Source organism: Protomyctophum bolini, assembly GCF_963924005.1.
Source record: "Protomyctophum bolini genome assembly, chromosome: 4".
Lineage (NCBI taxonomy): Eukaryota > Metazoa > Chordata > Actinopteri > Myctophiformes > Myctophidae > Protomyctophum > Protomyctophum bolini.
Genome location: NC_137865.1, coordinates 23,075,453 through 23,093,043, shown reverse-complemented (window position 1 = coordinate 23,093,043; position 17,591 = coordinate 23,075,453). Strand labels below are relative to the sequence as shown.

The following is a 17,591-nucleotide window of genomic DNA, read 5'->3' as shown; positions in this document are numbered from 1 at the left end:
TGAATGGGAAAACAATGTTGAACCGCTGTTTAACTTAACTGCTCAGCTTTAACTGACTCTTGAGAGGACACCTGTTGTGTTCATATTCTGTGAAATGTGAAAAAATGCTTAAAACAAACTATATTCTATAGGACATTGTTTAAAATAGTGTCTATTATAATATATATATTCAAAACTGATATCTAGGCTTTGTTTTCTGTCAGGCCCTTTCAAGAAATGTGTGTCGTTAATTTAGAACACTGTGCTATTATGATTGTAATAAACCCTGTGAAGAGTCTAATCGGTTCTCTTTCATGATTTGGAGACATTGGCGCAACAGCCTCTACAGACAGTGAGCATATATATGCCCCAGCCTTACTCATCGGTGAAGAGAAAATCCTGGTTACAATAGGCTATAAGGCAGCTAGTGCATAGAGAAAAGCCTGGTTACAATAGGCTATAAGGCAGCGAGTGAAGAGAAAAGCCTGGTTACAATAGGCTATAAGGCAGCGAGTGAAGAGAAAAGCCTGGTTACAATAGGCTATAAGGCAGCGAGTGAAGAGAAAAGCCTGGTTACAATAGGCTATAAGGCAGCGAGTGAAGAGAAAAGCCTGGTTACAATAGGCTATAAGGCAGCGAGTGAAGAGAAAAGCCTGGTTACAATAGGCTATAAGGCAGCGAGTGAAGAGAAAAGCCTGGTTACAATAGGCTATAAGGCAGCGAGTGCATAGGCAGAAATGTTGGGACGGAACACCCGTCAGATGCATTTCCCCCGGATACAATATGTTTTTGACCAATCACAACACCTGTTTCATTCACAGAGAATGTAAACAGATTTGTAAAGCGTCAACGTCATTTCCTTGAGCGGTAGGTCTACTTCCGCCAAAATCCCGCTACTTACGTCAAATTCCAGCTATGCACTGTACAGCGTTTATTGTGACCAGCATGGTTATGACGTGCGTCATTCTTGTTTTATCTTATTTATTGGTTGTGTGTTTTGTGATTTGGTATGTGATATGGACCTTGAGTATGAAATAAGTTTTGGGAAAAAATATCTTGTGTATATGAAACAATATTCAAACACTTTAGAAAGCATGTACATGAGAATGAGACAAATCCAGAATATACAGTTATTTTGTATTTATTAATTTTTTGACATAACAGATTGTGTCCATAAGAAAACTCCTAGACTTGCACACTAACTCTGTAACTCATCACCACAGATATCCAGTGTTAATTTGTAATGCAAGTATGTTATGGTCTTGTTACAATTGTACTGTATACTCGTAGAGTAAAATGAACACTGAGGATGTTCTGCTTCAGTGCAAGAAACCTACACTTGAACATTTTACATTTAAACATTTTAACATTTGAACCTACTTAAATGTATTACCTTAATACACACAAAAGTTTTCTCCATCCACAAAATCCAATTTTCATCATATTCAAAATGGTGTTGTAAAAACAGAAAGAAATGATGAAGTGCACCGTGCAAAGTGAACCAGTGGAATTTCATGACTCATCCATCACCCATTAGTTTGGAAATGCAATTCATTATATGGGCAAACACAAATATGAGAGTGAGACACAGCACAACAATACACTATACTGTAAAGCATGACGTTATTGTAGGATTCTGACAACTGTCAAACGAAATGTGTATACTTCACACTGCTGTCATGTGGTAAAAGTTATGACAGCGAAAACAAACCAAGAACATTCAATCAAATAAGAAAATAAAAATTGCCTGTCACAATACAAAATAGTCAGGGGCTGAACGGGACAAAATAATCAATCAATCAAACAAATGTGTGAACTCAAACAATGCAGTTTACATCCACTTTCTCCTATTGTCGTCCATCATCCTCCCCTCGCTGTGAAAATCATTGGCAAAATATGACAAAGTCAAGCCCGAAAGGAAGTCCATGCGGTATTGGGCTTAGTTATGAACCATACCACATTTCTATGATATCAACAAAAAAGGTCAGTATATGTTTTATTTTGTGTGAAGACGAGGTAGAATAAGTATCACTTTCTCTGCCACTGTGCAAAAGCTCTATAGAGATAAAACTGGTTCAAAGTGACCTGGCGTCTATTAAATCCCCTCAGGGATCCCACCACAAAGCACTAAAATAATCTTTTTCTGAGGGCGCTCATGAAAAAAAGAGCATTTGGGTCCTGCTGATTCCATTTAGCTCCAGCCCAAAAGATAAATTAATACTGCGGTCATAAATTTGGTCTCTTTAACACAATTTCCCTACCATGACTTACAGTGCTTTCATCTGTTTCCATAAATATCCCTTCTGTATAAATGTATAAATGTGTCATAACCCCACAACACAATAAACTGCACCATATTTCACAGGAAGCTGTAGATAAAAAACGAAATCTCTCCTGCTAAAAGAAAGGAGAAAGACCTTTATGTTACCTCTGTGAACTGGCCTGCTTTTGAACTGTGATCATTACCTTGAAATTAAGTATGAACCAAATATAAATGCTGGAATAACATTATAGGATGTATGGCATTATATTATATTCCACAGCCATCTTGAAATTAGGCAATTAAAGGGATATTTCACTTAAAAAAAAAAAACCTTTGGTCATTTTATCGTCTACTCAGGCTTATGTGAACACCCCAGACAGTTTTTAAGTTGCTTGATTCAGTATTTAGATATTTGATATTCATTTTAGCTGCCCTGTCCCCTTCCTATACAAACCCATTATAACGTCAAAATCCATTTTAACCATGATAGATTCATCGAAAACACCCAACCTTTTTTCTGTTTACTGATATTGTCCTACTATTATAATACGTGAGGGGGCCGTGGTTTGTAATTTACTGTTTTCAGTTATTTTTTATAATTATTTTGGAAAAGAAACTCCTCCAGCACTGCTCACAATTTACAAAATCAAAAAGAATTATTAAAAATAAATGAAAACAGTAAATGAAAATCCACGGTATTAGAAGGTCATTATCAGTCAACAGAAAAAAGATTGGGTGTTTTCGATAAATCTATCGTGGTTAAAATGGAGTTTTAAGTTATAATGGCTTTGTATGGGAAGATTGCGGGGCAGCTAAAATGAATATCAAATCTCTAAATACTGAATGGAGCAACTTAAAAACTGTCTGTGGTGTTCACATAAGCCTGAGTAGACGATAAAATGACCAAATGTTTTTTGTGAAATATCCCTTTTAATGAGACATTTAAAGGAAAAAACATTTTTAAATTGTGTAAATCAAGTCATTAATTTCTCATAATGTTTAGGTAAAAAATACTATACCGCTTCAGATAAAAATCCCGGTATTAAGATTATAAAATCAATCAAGCCTTAACATTGTCAAACATGAGTGTCAGGGGAGATATTTTCTTTTCGCACGATCTCCGCTGGGTCAATGGTAGCTTTCAGAGCTGTGGCAGAGTCTTTATGAGCCTCCATGAACTTCTGCAGGTACTTGGAGGTGTAGAGCCAGTGGTGTTTCAACACATCCTCCAGCTCGAAAGCCTTGGACTGACGCGCATTCATCTTACGGAAGCGCCTGAATAGTTTGTTTGCTGACTCGTTCCCCTCACTGGCCCATGCTCCAATAGAGCCATCTCTTTCTATGATTTCTGGGACGTGGGCCAAGGTCTTGTGCAGGTAATTGGTAATCTTTCCGTCATACCTGTATTTGAAGGTAGTGGAGAGGAGGTCTGCAAAGCGCTGGGAGTTGAAACTGTAGCGGCACAGTTGGTCAGGGCATTCTTTGGCTGGGTTGCTGGCACGCCACACAGGTTTCATCTGGATGTAAAGCCCCATTAGCTCCCTCAGAGCCTCCCGCCTTTCCTCTGAGGGCACCAGTTCACACACCACATCCACGGTCTCCTCGGACATCAGTCTCCGGGCGTAGTTCCCATTCATCCGCATCACGGGCTTGAGCTTGAGTTTTTTCCTCAGCTGCTTGTCGAGAGCCGCCCTCCAGAGGCGCCTTTCCTCACGGCTGGGGTTAGCTTTCTGGAACACCTCCCCGATCTCATCTTGGAAGATTTTGTAGAACTCAGTGGCGTTACCAATGTCACAGTGCAATGCATCCAGAGTGGGCTGGGTTTCCATAAAGGGCTTGGCGGAGACCCCCTTCACCCGATCTCGCAACGCCTCGACAGATTCTGCAAAGGGGTTGCTCCGCCATATCTCGTAGCGCTCCAGGTTCTCGCCGTGGCTGCGGGTGATGGAATGGAGCACCATGTTGTGAGAGGCCTCCGCCCGGGTGGAGTCACACAGAGTGCAGACATAGGTAGAACCTGATGCCTCCAGGCCCTCCATCTCGCGCACCATTTTCTCATCATAGCCTGAGCCTCTGAAGTAGAAGCAGAACGAGCGGGGGAGGCCACCCATGGACAGGATGAGTCGGCTTTCTGTCATTGCCGTGCGCTCTGCGACTACGGGCCCCAAGACGGCAGTGAGCATCTCGTGGTCCGACTCATCCACAAACATCAGGCACATGGGCTTACAGGACAGTTCGGAGTTGGGCTTTGGCTCTGTGAAGATGGTCAATGCCTCCGTTTTCCCATCCGGCGTCACAGAGATGGACATAACGGTGAAAGAGAAACGGACCGCTTTCTCAGGGATCGCGGGCCCCCCGCCATGTTTCTCATTGACATCTCCCATGCCATCGCAGGACTCTTTGATCATTACTCTGAAGCCTGAGGTGCAAGCACTGTCATCTAGCCCGCATTCTCTCAGCCCCTCCATCACTTCCTCTTCCAGGTCCTTCAAGGCAGACACAAGGGCCACATCATAGCGAAACCTCCGGCTGATTGTGTCCGCTGGTGAGTCATCCACCGAGTCGGCCCAGCCAGAGAGCCCGTCGATGATGCCCACATGGCAAGAGGGGGACACGCTCTTGAGGGCTGGCTGCCATTCAAACGGGTGGTAGCCAGGGAGGAGATCCTTCTCTGCGGCACGGAGGGTGTGCAGGGGCTGGAAGATCTGGCGGCCGCTGGTGGCCTTCACAGTCCGGTACATCTTGTGGTACTGACTGCAGCTCAGAAAAGTATTGACCCGAATGGCAAGGCACACAGCTGGGTGCAGCCCAAAGCCTCTGCCTGTAAAAGACGTGAGGTAAAAGGAGAGAGAGATTAGGAACAAAGACAATATTCGAGGAGCAAAAAAAGAAGAGAGAAAGGAGACAGGCAGTGAAGCCGTTGTTCAAGCGTATTCTGCTGCTCTGATATTTCTTTTAATCTATTACAGTATTTTCATGCTCTGCATTTGCTGTCTATATAAGCAATTTGGCTAATGGCTAAATGTTATTTGACGCAGAGAGAATCCTGAATCTAACAGCCAAATGAGGGACCAGACAATTTTTGTGTTTTTTGTGATAATAACAAAATTCTATATTTCGTAATATCGAAATGTTACAGGGGGGGATAGAGGGTGAGTCGTTGGAGCTGGCAAAAGTGATGTATTGGCTGCAAATGAAAACAGACACCAGCTGGCCCCTATTCTCCAGAGAGGAGAATGGTGCTGTCTGTGTAATTTGCACATACAAGAGCTTCTGATGTTGTTTTGATATTAACAGCCCCTTGACAGTTGTTATTGTGTATTAAATGAAGAGTGAGAATGAGAGAGAACCGGGGAGGAGACTGCGCGTGTAACAAGACAGAAGCATTTCAAAAGACAGGCAAATAATAAAAAATAAAAAAAAGCTTTTCAATTCTTCTCGCAGGCAAGTTACTCCATTGTCGTGGAATGGTGAACTTTTCAACTCATTGTTATTTATGAGATGGTTGCATTCCTCTGTGGTACACAGAAATATTAATGAGCAAATGCTGCTGCATTTTCATTCTCTTTCAAAGCATTTTAGGGATGTCCAAAACAGTTTAGGAAATGGAAAAAGAGGCTATGTTATTATTGTATAGGGATAGGCTACAGAATACAATATTTTAAATTGGTTAAACATTTATCAAACCCACAGACTTAACCACTTAACGAACCCATCATCCCTATGTTGGACATGTCATTACAGTTGAAAACAAAAACCTTTGTAGGTATTTTCAAAAATATCAGATCTACAAGCTGACGATGAATGTGCCACGTGACCCGTTGTGAGCTTATATGTTATTGCTGCTATTTTACGAGAGAGGCATACAACAAAGTATAACATAGTGATGATGGATGAAGTGGATGAAGGGTGACCAATAGCATTAATTTAGGAAAGAAACATAAAACGATTGGAGATACAAGGTTTACAGTACGAAACTTAGCTTGGATAATAAGCCACATAATACCTCTATTACCTTGCATCAGGGCCTCCAGCTCGTCTGCCTGCCTGTGCTCGTTTCCAGCCCTCAAAGCGAGCAGGAATAGTGTGAGACACACTGACCTCACATCACCTCCTTCCTCTTTTTCGGCAAACACCTTCACCTGGCTCTTCAGGTCTCTGAGTCGATGCTTCTGGGCGCGACGGGTCAGTGACAGCAAGTGCTGACGGGGTCGACCTCCCTTGTTGATCGGAAGGTGGTCGCCTGTGTGGCTCTCCTGGGACCCCCAACTCTCTTCCAGCTCCACATGTTGGTGGGCTAGACGGTGGGACCTGAAAGTGTCCTGCCTCACCAGCTCCCCGCAGCCGTCTCTCGGGCAGACGAGAGGGAGAGAGTGCAGCACCACCAGGAAGGCCTTGGTGGGCGGGGTGAGGTCAGCAGGGGCACAGTGCCGGTAGCAGGACGGGCAGTAGGGTCCTAGCGCACGGGTATATTTCACAATACAGCTGCGGCAGAAGAGATGTCTGCACGGGGACTGCACTGGGTCACAGAGCAGATGGTCACAAACCAGGCAGGTAAGGGAGCAGAGGAAGTCCACGGGGAGTCCCTCTGAGACCAGCCCGGTGCTGAGGTGGTCGTTCTGACAGTGAGTAATGCTTTTCACCCACTGTTCCTTCTGAATGTTGGGCTTCGCCCAGGAGTTGTCCGCGGGACCTTGACCTGCATTTGTTCTCAGGGATCTCCTCTCACCAGGGACATGGTGATCAGTGACGTCCCACTTGGCTCTCCTCTCACCAGGGACATGGTGATCAGAGAGGTCCCTCAGGGATCTCCTCTCACCAGGGACATGGTGATCAGAGAGGTCCCACTTGGCTCTCTTGGTCATGTGCTGGGCTCCATGATGACACTTACTCCTCTTCCTCCCACTCCGCTGGAGTGAGCGCTTCCTGGGAAAGCAGAGGGAGCAGAGTGACGAGTGGGGTGTCCACTCGGGTACCCTTCCCCTGGAGAAGCTGCAGAAGCCTCCTCCCCGCATGGTGACCGTCCAACAGCGATGGCAGAAGGACGGGGGGTGGATGGCCTCCATGTCCTCCTCCACGTCGACTTTGAAAACCTTCAGGATGACCTGTGGCCAGGTTGTGAACTTGCAGCTCATTTTACGCAGGGCAGACCTGCTTGCCTCATCCAAAGAACCCTGCACCTCATGCTCTGTGCCTTTGGCTTTTCTTAGAGCAACACCACAGAGCCGACAGAGACACCTTCAAACAGGACAATTATACAGCCAGTCAGTATAGTATAGTATAGTATAGTATAGTATAGTATAGTATAGTACATATAGTTGTGTCAAAAATGATTAAATAAGTGGTTCAGTGATGCATAAAGTTCAGTGATGCATAAAGTTCAGTGATGCATAAAGAGTAAAGACATAAATGGCTTTTTGAACACATGGATTTAGCATTTGCTGAATAATTAGAGAAAGCTTGGGATATGTTATACATTATGTATAATTATGTTTTGGACTAATCATCTTAGAATTGTGTCTTGTCCTGACACGAAATAAAAAATAAAAAAGTAGTATACGGTAGTATAGTGTAATGTACAACAGCTGAGTGTATGCACTGTGCATTCACCTGAGGTGGTTCATATGAGTGTCCATCTCCTGTAGTTTCAGATCTACTCTCCGGCCTGGACCCTCCATGTACTCTTTACTTTCCCCCCCGAGGCACAGTTTCATCACACTCCCAGGAAGAGGCTCACTATCATCTGCAGGAGGAGAGATACCAGAGGCTGCTTTCTCAGGCCCTGTCTCGCTGGGGAGAGGGGCCTTCTCCATGGACCTCACCCTGAACAGTTTAAACTTCCAGTGTGAGAACTTGGAATGATCGTGATGGAGTTCAGCTGGCATGGAAGATCTGGGGCCATCTGTCTCCAGGCCCTGCTCCGCCATGATGGGAGAAATGTTGTGGACCCTGGAGAGGATAGGATAGAATTGAATAGGAGATGAGAGGAGAGGAGAGGGCGTAGTGAGGCATATAATAAAAGTATTAAATAATGTCAGCTTCCTGTGAGAAGCCATTAAAACATAAAGAGAAGAGATTTAACTGTAAAAGATTTCTCAAGTGCCTTTTTAACATTTGAGCCCATGACAGCTTTACTTGATTGCTGTTGGATTTATACATCAAATCATCTAAAATCCCCCTGTACAGGCAGTCATGCATGGTGAGCCTTGACTCTGAGTGCTGTATTATATCATAAATGCCATTTAGGTCTTCTGTAAAATGTATGAGACAAGCATTGGGGATCAATACAGCACCAAAATCTTAATTTATTTCATCTCCATGCAATTCCATCACTCAGGGAGCCATTGTGACTTTATTTTTACTTTGACACAGCGAGTTTGATAACTGCAAGACAGCCTTAACTGTAAGACTGTCTCACACGCATAATGGCTATATTGTGGCTGAAGAATTGAAAGCCTCCAGCCTCCAATTCTCTCCAGCTTACAATTTACAAAATTTTGCTCTTAGAAGCCCAAACCACACCAATGGGTCGCAATGCAACACCTTGCAACCAAACAGTTGCAACCATTTGTGCGGTTTGGGCCACTGCATTGAACCAGTTGAATCACTTGGGTGGACTTTGGTCGAGGTGCAACAGGACATATCACACCGCTCGACCCAGCCTTTGGTGTGGTTTGGGCTTTAAATGCATATTTCACTTTAAAAAAAATGTAATTTTATCGTCTACTAATCGGCTAATGTGAACACCCCAGATAGTTTTAAAGTCATTCGATTCAGTATTTAGATATTTTATACACATTTTAGCTGCCCCGCTCCCTCCCTATATAAACCCATTGTAACATGCTATCTAAGTTACATAAGTTGAGCCTTTGCATACGCCTGTAAGGTCGTCAAGGCTAGGGCAAGTGCTACGGCAAGTGCTATGTACGGGCTAAGAGTCTGAAGAGATGGGTTTTCAGACTATGGCGGAAGAAGCCATAAGGGAAAAGAGTTTGGGACATGTGGAGTGTTGTCCCGGCGCCAGCTTGACTGGCATTTAAAAACCCACGAAACGACGTGGAAACAACGTTATTGATTATACAGGAGAAAAGGTCAACAGGTACCCACCATCTACAAAAGTATATATATACAATTTGCGTCCTCACTTTTGTCTTCAATGTTTGTGTTTACACACTTTTGTCTTCAATGTTTGTGTTTACACAAACACTCAAAGCTAGGTAGAGGAGTGGCTAGCGCCCCTCAAAAATATATATTGCTATTCCCAAATGTCCCAAGCCAAACCATAATTGATCAATTCCAATTCAAAATTTGCATAGTCTGCAAGTTCAATCAAAGTTGAATCATGTAAATAAGCCTATAAACTCTTAATTCCATTGGTGAGCCTTACCATTGCATACCAGTAGTGCACACATTTCAGCATGGTCCGTCTATCCATCTTTCTATCTGCCATTGTACGTTGTATCCCTGGGAGGCTGGAATCTGGCGGCCCCCATCATCATGTGTGTGTGAGTGTGTTTGTCTGTTTGCCGTGTTGAACTGTCCTCTGAGACAAACTGTGTGCACGTGTGTGTGTCAGCTGGGCCCCTACCTTGTTTTTCAGTCTCAGCTGGTGTTTGGATCCCCGGGGGGTTACTTGGGGGTCTTCTCTGCATGGGAGCACAGGGGAAGCCCAGGAGCCGATGTGACACACAACCCTCTATGTGTTTGTATCTGTCTCCAAGCGTCTCCCAGCTTGGTGCTGCTCCTGTATGAAGGATTCACTCTCTATGCAGCGGGATCCATTCATTGTGTCTGGTATTTATACCCACACTGGTGTGGGTTAGCAACAGTCAGTTGATGCCACCTGATCCATACAGCTGAGAGAGAGAGAGAGAGAGAGAGAGAGAGAGAGAGCATGGTTAACCCAAAAAAAACAACACACATGCACATGCACACACAACACACACATTCCAACAGTAACCCCCAAACAAACAATTGTGCACGCCACCTCATCTGGAGAGGCCACCATGTCATGATTATCCCCCATGTCTGAAGATTCACCTCAGGCAGGTGGCCTCGTGTTGCTCGTAACTCAAAACAGACACTGTTAAACCTGGGAAAATGTTACGAGTGCAGACAGAGTCACAAATCACAATGGATTGCTCAAAACAATAACTCTGTCTGTCAATACCAAGAAACGATTCCATACTGTCATTGCTTCTACAATGAGTTTGATTAGTTGAATACATTTTTAACAAGTTTGCAATTATACTAAAAGGATAACACCAAAAGCCCTGAGGGCTTGTTTCCATTGTGATCCTGGCAGTATTCAATTCATCAAGATAGAAAGACATACACGAGATCATCAATTCTAGGAGCAGTAAACGTATATTTACAGAGAAACAGTGAGGGGGTAATTTATTTTGGCAAGCTAGAAGACTTATAGGCCCATTTGTAAATTGCAGACAGGTTTTCTTTTATGGCAGTTTTGAAGGAGGTAGGGACTGGAGACACTGTTTATACTGTACCACTTACACTTACACGTTTCACATTCACTTCAGCAGGCCTCAGTTCAACAATCGCTTTTTCACAATAAGAACAGCGATGTAGCCTACCAAGCTGTATTCTACACTGACTGCGTGGATGATCTTGGAAGAGTCAAGCAAAGCTTTTTGTTTAGTTATCTTATTCGTTATGGTTCTCAAACCTTTTCAGCTTTAGCAATCCCCACTTTCTCTGATTCTCTGAATCCAAGTACCCTCTTCACTTATACAACCATTGGTTGGAAAAAGTACTCAAATGTTTTACTTAAGTAAAAGTTTCAATACTGTAATGTACAAACACTATGTTACAAGTAAAAGTCTGGTAATCAAAATTTATTTTTGTTAAAAGATATTGGCATCAAAATATACTTAAAAGCAAAAGTAGCCTACTCATATATATATCAGCAGGTTCAAAGTTTGTCAATGTTTTATCCTTAAACATAGCAGTAAAAATGTACATTATTTCATTTTTCACATTCTCTTTACTGCTTGTACTAACTCCACATATGCAATACCCCTAACGTTACACCCACATTTGAGAAACACCAGCTTGTACAGATCACAGCATGTTGCATCGTGGTGCATTATTGTGATTTTGTAGATTGGATATTTTTGACAGGCCAACACTGGGCAACACCCAAGTAAGGGTATACATTCATTCCTTCAAAATGCCTGTCTCTCCAATCTACATACTGTAAGCAGTAAGCGCACTAATTAGACAGCATGGTTTGATGTGATGTCTCAGTGGATCGGGAGAGCTATAATGCCCCAAATCACCCTAGTTTGTAATCATCCAGGGGATTAATCTCTTCTCGTCACCACAGGAGCCTGTTGCTGTTGTGCAGGACATGGCAGCCAAGTCATTAACCACACAGTAAGCGGCAGCCAAAAAGCGCTTCGATCTTTCCACATCATGTGTCTGCCTAACAAAAAGGAAGCTAGAGTGTGGGCTGGCTTTATTGGCTTTTATATCTACTGTTGCTTATGTTATGGTCGAGGAGGGTGACCATAAAAACAGAAAATAGTTGGCCGTTTAATTAGCATGCACATTTCCCAATAGAATTATCACACAGTGACTGGTGCCCTAGTTACTTTGTAGCACTTAATTGTTTTCCTTTCCACTCTACTTATGTGAGCATTTAGCCTGTCATTTGTTAGGGTTCATGCCACTAACAGAGTAAGTGCACTTAACAGTATCTACTAAATGCCTAAATTCATTTCATTTTCTTTTGTTTCTTCAAATTTAGAGTGTAGCCAATTATTTTACCCCCTTTTTCTCCCCAAACTAGTCACTATGCCAATTGATTCCTCCCCACACACATTTCTGTGTTATCACTACTGTCGTTCTACTGACTCACCTGCCAGTGAGGAGCCCCAGCCGGGAGGACATAGAGCCTTCGTCCTACTCCTACCACCCAACACTCCCCACTGACAAGTGCTGCGCCAGCCCGTAGGCCGTAGGATTACATGCAATAACCAATATCACACGCCCCACCCGGCTTCCCTCCCCCAAACACAGTGCGCTTGACAAAGCCGGATGCAGCATGGTGGATTTGAACCCACAACCTCTATGGTGGTGGGCAGTGCCAGTGAGTTTACCACTGCACCACCCGAGCGCTTAAATTCTCATTACTTGCGCAAGCAGAGCGCGCAAGTAATAATTTCGCTTGGTCTCTTCAAAGTGACAGCCAGTTTTTTTTTCAACTGTTTTTTTGTGTATGCAAATCTGTGCCTGTTTTGCTGGGACCAGATACCACATTACGTCATCACTGAGAGCTAGTCATACATATACACACCATGTACTCTGGTCCCAGCTCTCAACGATGACGTAATGTGGTATCTGGTCCCAGCAAACCAGGCACAGACTTGCATACACATAAAAACGGTTGAAAAAAACTTGGCTGTCACTTTTTGGAACCAAGTAACCACAGTATACTGCTAATCAAATTACAACTACATACTCTGTATGTAGTTGTAATGTGATTTGTAATTTGTAAATCTGTGCCTTGTCTGCTGGGACCAGACTACACAGATGACCATATCTCTTACGTCATCACTGAGAGCTAGTCATACATATACACACCAGTGTAAAAACCATTACACTGCCGAGCTAGTCATACATATACACACCATGTACTCTGGTCCCAGCTCTCAACGATGACGTAATGTGGTATCTGGTCCCAGCAAACCAGGCACAGACTTGCATACACATAAAAACGGTTGAAAAAAACTGGCTGCCACTTTTTGGCACCAAGTAACCACAGTATACTGCTAATCAAATTACAACTACATACTCTATATGTAGTTGTTATTTGAAATTTGTAATTTGTAAATCTGTGCCTGGTCTGCTGGGACAAATTACACAGATGACTATTTCTCTTACGTCATCACTGAGAGCCAGTCATACATATACACACCATGTACTCTGGTCCCAGCTCTCAACGATGACGTAATGTGTAATCTGGTCCCAGCAAACCAGGCACAGATTTGCATACACATAAAAACGGTTGAAAAAGACGGCTGTCACTTTTTGGCACCAAGTAACCACAGTATACTGCTAATCAAATTACAACTACATACTCTATATGTAGTTGTAATTTGAAATTTGTAATTTGTAAATCTGTGCCTGGTCTGCTGGGACAGATTACACAGATGACCATTTCTCTTACGTCATCACTGAGAGCTAGTCATACATATACACACCATGTACTCTGGTCCCAGCTCTCAACGATGACGTAATGTGTAATCTGGTCCCAGCAAACCAGGCACAGATTTGCATACACATAAAAACGGTTGAAAAAGACGGCTGTCACTTTTTGACACCAAGTAACCACAGTATACTGCTAATCAAATTACAACTACATACTCTATATAGTATAATGTATATGTATACGTATGTCTAGTCATTAGTCATTGCTGGGACGGTGCATACAGATCGAAAAGGCTGGGACGGTGCATAGGGCGCAAAGTAACCACAGTATACCGCTAATCAACTTACAAATGACATATACATAGAGGCAGAAACTGAGATTTTACAGTTTGTAGCGGTTTGTAGCGGTCGAAAGTACTTGCGCGCTCTGCTTGCGCACTAGTAGGCCATTTATGGCCTACTAGTGTGCAACAAGCAAGTATGCACTCGGCAGAGTGCAGTTCTAGTTTTAAATAGAATGTTACCCACGGTAATTCTGGATGTTGGGCACATTTTCCAAAAAGTTCACACACTTCCAGATTGTTATGTTATCTAAAATAATTTAACTACTTAAATACTAATGCTATTTGACCTGGGTCAGCTCTGTCCTTGTTTCGCTCTCTTTGCCTTCTACTACACCACCAAATCTCTTTTGATAGGTCTATGCTATTTTCTGAAAATGTTCCCCCCAGAAAAGAGATAATATCCAAAATATCAGTTTTGGCGTCTTCACTTTTATCTTACTTTTATCTTCAATATGAATTTGCTCAGCCAATCATATCATCGCTATGGGGTGATCAGCCAATCACAAGACAATGTTTGTGTTCACACAAACCTGGAAAGCTGGGCATAGGAGGGGTTTCTTCCCGACAGCAGAGACATGCAGTCAGGTATACACTATAGGGAGGCTTAAGTGGTGAACAAATACTATAACTATGTCAATGACTAAAAGTTACTATGTCTGGGTCCATCCACCTTGATCAGCCTCCAAGGGAGACTTGATGTATGCAGTGGTACATTACGCTCCATACATTATGTAGCCAAGAACAAGCAGATGATGAATTGGAGCAAGATGTTCCAAACCCTATTTATAGTTGATGTTTAGATTTATGGCGGCCAGGTAGCCACATGCCTCCACGTTAAGTGACACCCATAGCTCGGTGGCAGACAGGGACAGAGCTGCAGATGTCTGTCTAACAAACAAGCGCTGACCCCCCGAGACCCTCATCGCTCTGTGTCTGCTAATTGACTTGTTATTGATCAACTCGATGACAGTTTGATTTATGGGGCGAAAGAGTGGCGGAGACAGCCACCTGGCATGGAGCTGAGTGTTATGAATGTGGGGAGCAGACCTGGGGGTGGAGGAGGACCCGGAGTTTACACTGCAAAATCACGAGTGTTCATTTTAACTGTGAGAGTGTTCAAATGGAACCAAGTGGATACACGCCACTGGAAGAAAGTCTTGTTTTTTATTTGTTTACTGTTTACAACCAGGTCACTTCAACACCACTGTGTGTGTGTGTGTGTGTGTGTGTGTGTGTGTGTGTGTGTGTGTGTGTGTGTGTGTGTGTGTGTGTGTGTGTGTGTGTGTGTGTGTGTGTGTGTGTGTGTGTGTGTGGCACATGTGACGGTTCCCTATATTGTGTGTTATATGTTACTCTTAGTGTATAATATGTCTTGCTCTCCTAATCATTTGTATGTTCTCTGTCCAATAGGATTGGGGAGCAGAGCTACTAATTATGATCAGCTCGCACCTGGACCCGGGTGTCGACGCCCTATAAATGCCTGCTTCCCCAGTCTTTCCCCAGTTCTGTTCTTTTCATTTGCCTCCTGCACCTTTTCCACCATGCACACTTTTCAACATTTCTGTTAATACATGCATACACGCACACGCATACATTTCACTCATGCATACACTACACGCACTACACCACTGAATACTGATCACCTACACTTCATCTGTTTATTCCTGATTCATCATTTGATTACTTATTTTTGGTTAATCAATCAATTATATTTCTTTGGTAAACTGCGTCTCCCCTGTTTTTTGTTGTGTACCTTAAGGCACCCCCTAGGCCAGGTGCATAACACACAGGACCAGAGATATGTGAAACGTATGCAGGAGGACTCGGATATTCAGATCCTAGATCCTATCACACACCTACTACTCTCACCTTCACCCCCACATGTCAAAAAGCGATACAGCAGAAACAAAGAAAGAAAGGAAGAAGAGATGGGCAATACACACTAAGTAAAAGAGAGAGGGATAAGGTAGTGACCCGCTGAAAAGGAGTTGCACTGGATAACAGGCTTACCTCGGAGAGGGAACACCAACAGGCTTAAGGCAGAGTGAAGGTTGTGACAACTGACAACTAAGGAAAGGGGAGAATAGTTCTGCCTTAAATGCAGAACTATGCAGTTCGAAGGTCCAAAAACAACCACCATGTGATAATGATCTTTTACACCAAACTTGTGTGATGTGACAATGAAGTAAAGTTGAAGTTGAATTAGAATTTCACCAGAGAAGCTTCATCTTCTATGCAGGGTGAATTAGTGAATTAGTCAATATGGGTATTCAGAATACAACATAATCATAATTATACTTTAAACATAGTGTCCTTAGTCCTATATATTTGGGGCATGTCAATATAGGCAAAACATTTAAAAGAATTACAAAACAATAAAAAAAATACAGCAACTAGCCGTTCTATATGCTCACAAACTCTGTGAGCTTGTAGAGCGGCTATTTCCAGTACAGAGATTATGTGGTTAATTGTTTTTGGCTCATTTAACTCATTGAGCTCATCCTGGCGTGTTAAAGACAGGGATGCAGTTGGTCAAGCTGCTCTCTCTATAGTGCCCACTGCCCCTACAGGGCACTATAGAGAGCATCCTGACCAACTGCATCTCTGTCTGGTCTCGAAGCTGAAATGCATCACACTGGAAAACTGTGCAGAGTGGTGAGGACAGCGGAGAAGATCATTGGGACATCACTGACTCACTGCCCTCCATCAAAGGCAATATCCCCTAACCTTTCTCATATGCTGCTGAGGACTCCTGTTGTGCAATATTTCTGTCTCATTAGGAACTGACTGGGATTTGATTGTATTTTATTACTGGTGATTTTAGTATTTAGTATTTTAGCATTCTTTAGAGTAGTTCTAGATTATAGTAAGTCAGTTGAATTCAATTACGCATCTATCTGCAATCTGCTGTAACTAACAACTTAAAAGGATCCCTGGCTAATAAGATTCATTAGCCACATTTAAATATTTATTTATTTTAGTAATTTGTCCATGTGTGTTCCAGCCCTATGGAATAGTTATGGAATGCTTGTTCTTGTTTTTTTATTAGCATATGCATTCCATAGGGCTAGACTACACATGGGCATATGACATCATCAACCTGTGACGTCACGTAAGTAGTCCCATATGGTGTGAAAGATTATCTATTTATTAAATAAATACAATATTTAAGGTGTTTCTTTTTAGATTCATTATAATGTATCAATGTATCAAGGCATATTTGTCTTATTAGCCAGGGATCCTTTTATGTCTCACCCACCTAGCCCCATTCTTCAGTAAGGTGCCTCCCACTGTCCATCTCTTGATTCTCTTCCATCCTTCATCCTGAGACATGATTTGGTAAATTAATACTCAAGGAGGTGGACTGCAATGCAAAGCTATTTGTCAAACCAACCCGCCAAAAAGACAGAAAAAAATACCTTTCCCCACCACTCATTCTATACTCATCCATCTCTCTTTCTGTCTCTCTCTCTCTCACACACATTTTATTTCCCTTGTCTCTCACACTCACCTCAGGTTTTGGTGATAATAATTTATGTGATTATTCCAATGAGGGTGATTCATTAAGAGCTGCACCTTCCTTTCCACCACAGGTGAGGGCACATAAAATCACACGGTGACAGCCAGGTGACAGCTGAGGTGAGTGATGCTGTCTCCGGGCTTTGCGTGACCCTGTGTGACATGGCAGTGCTTGATGTTCGCCCCTCTTGACGGATGGAACCTTAACAGAGAGCCAAGGAGACGCGCACAGCATCCTGGCTTCCACAAACATCCTCCTCAAGCGACACCACAATATCGTCTATGTTCAGCTGTACACATTCGTTTTATTGGAT

At 42.9% G+C, this 17,591-nt stretch overlaps 1 protein-coding gene across 1 annotated transcript; it reads right to left on the bottom strand.

Annotated features, from left to right (window-relative positions):
* Positions 1 to 3,318: 3,318 nt before the first annotated feature.
* Positions 3,319 to 17,091, bottom strand: rag1 (recombination activating 1; the record flags this gene model as incomplete). The annotated part of the gene is made up of 4 exons (XM_080762133.1): positions 3,319 to 5,063; positions 6,258 to 7,447; positions 7,853 to 8,191; positions 17,018 to 17,091. 4 exons carry the CDS (start codon positions 17,089 to 17,091, stop codon positions 3,319 to 3,321), a joined length of 3,348 nt encoding a protein of 1,115 aa, XP_080618259.1.
* Between the last annotated feature and the right edge of the window lie 500 nt (positions 17,092 to 17,591).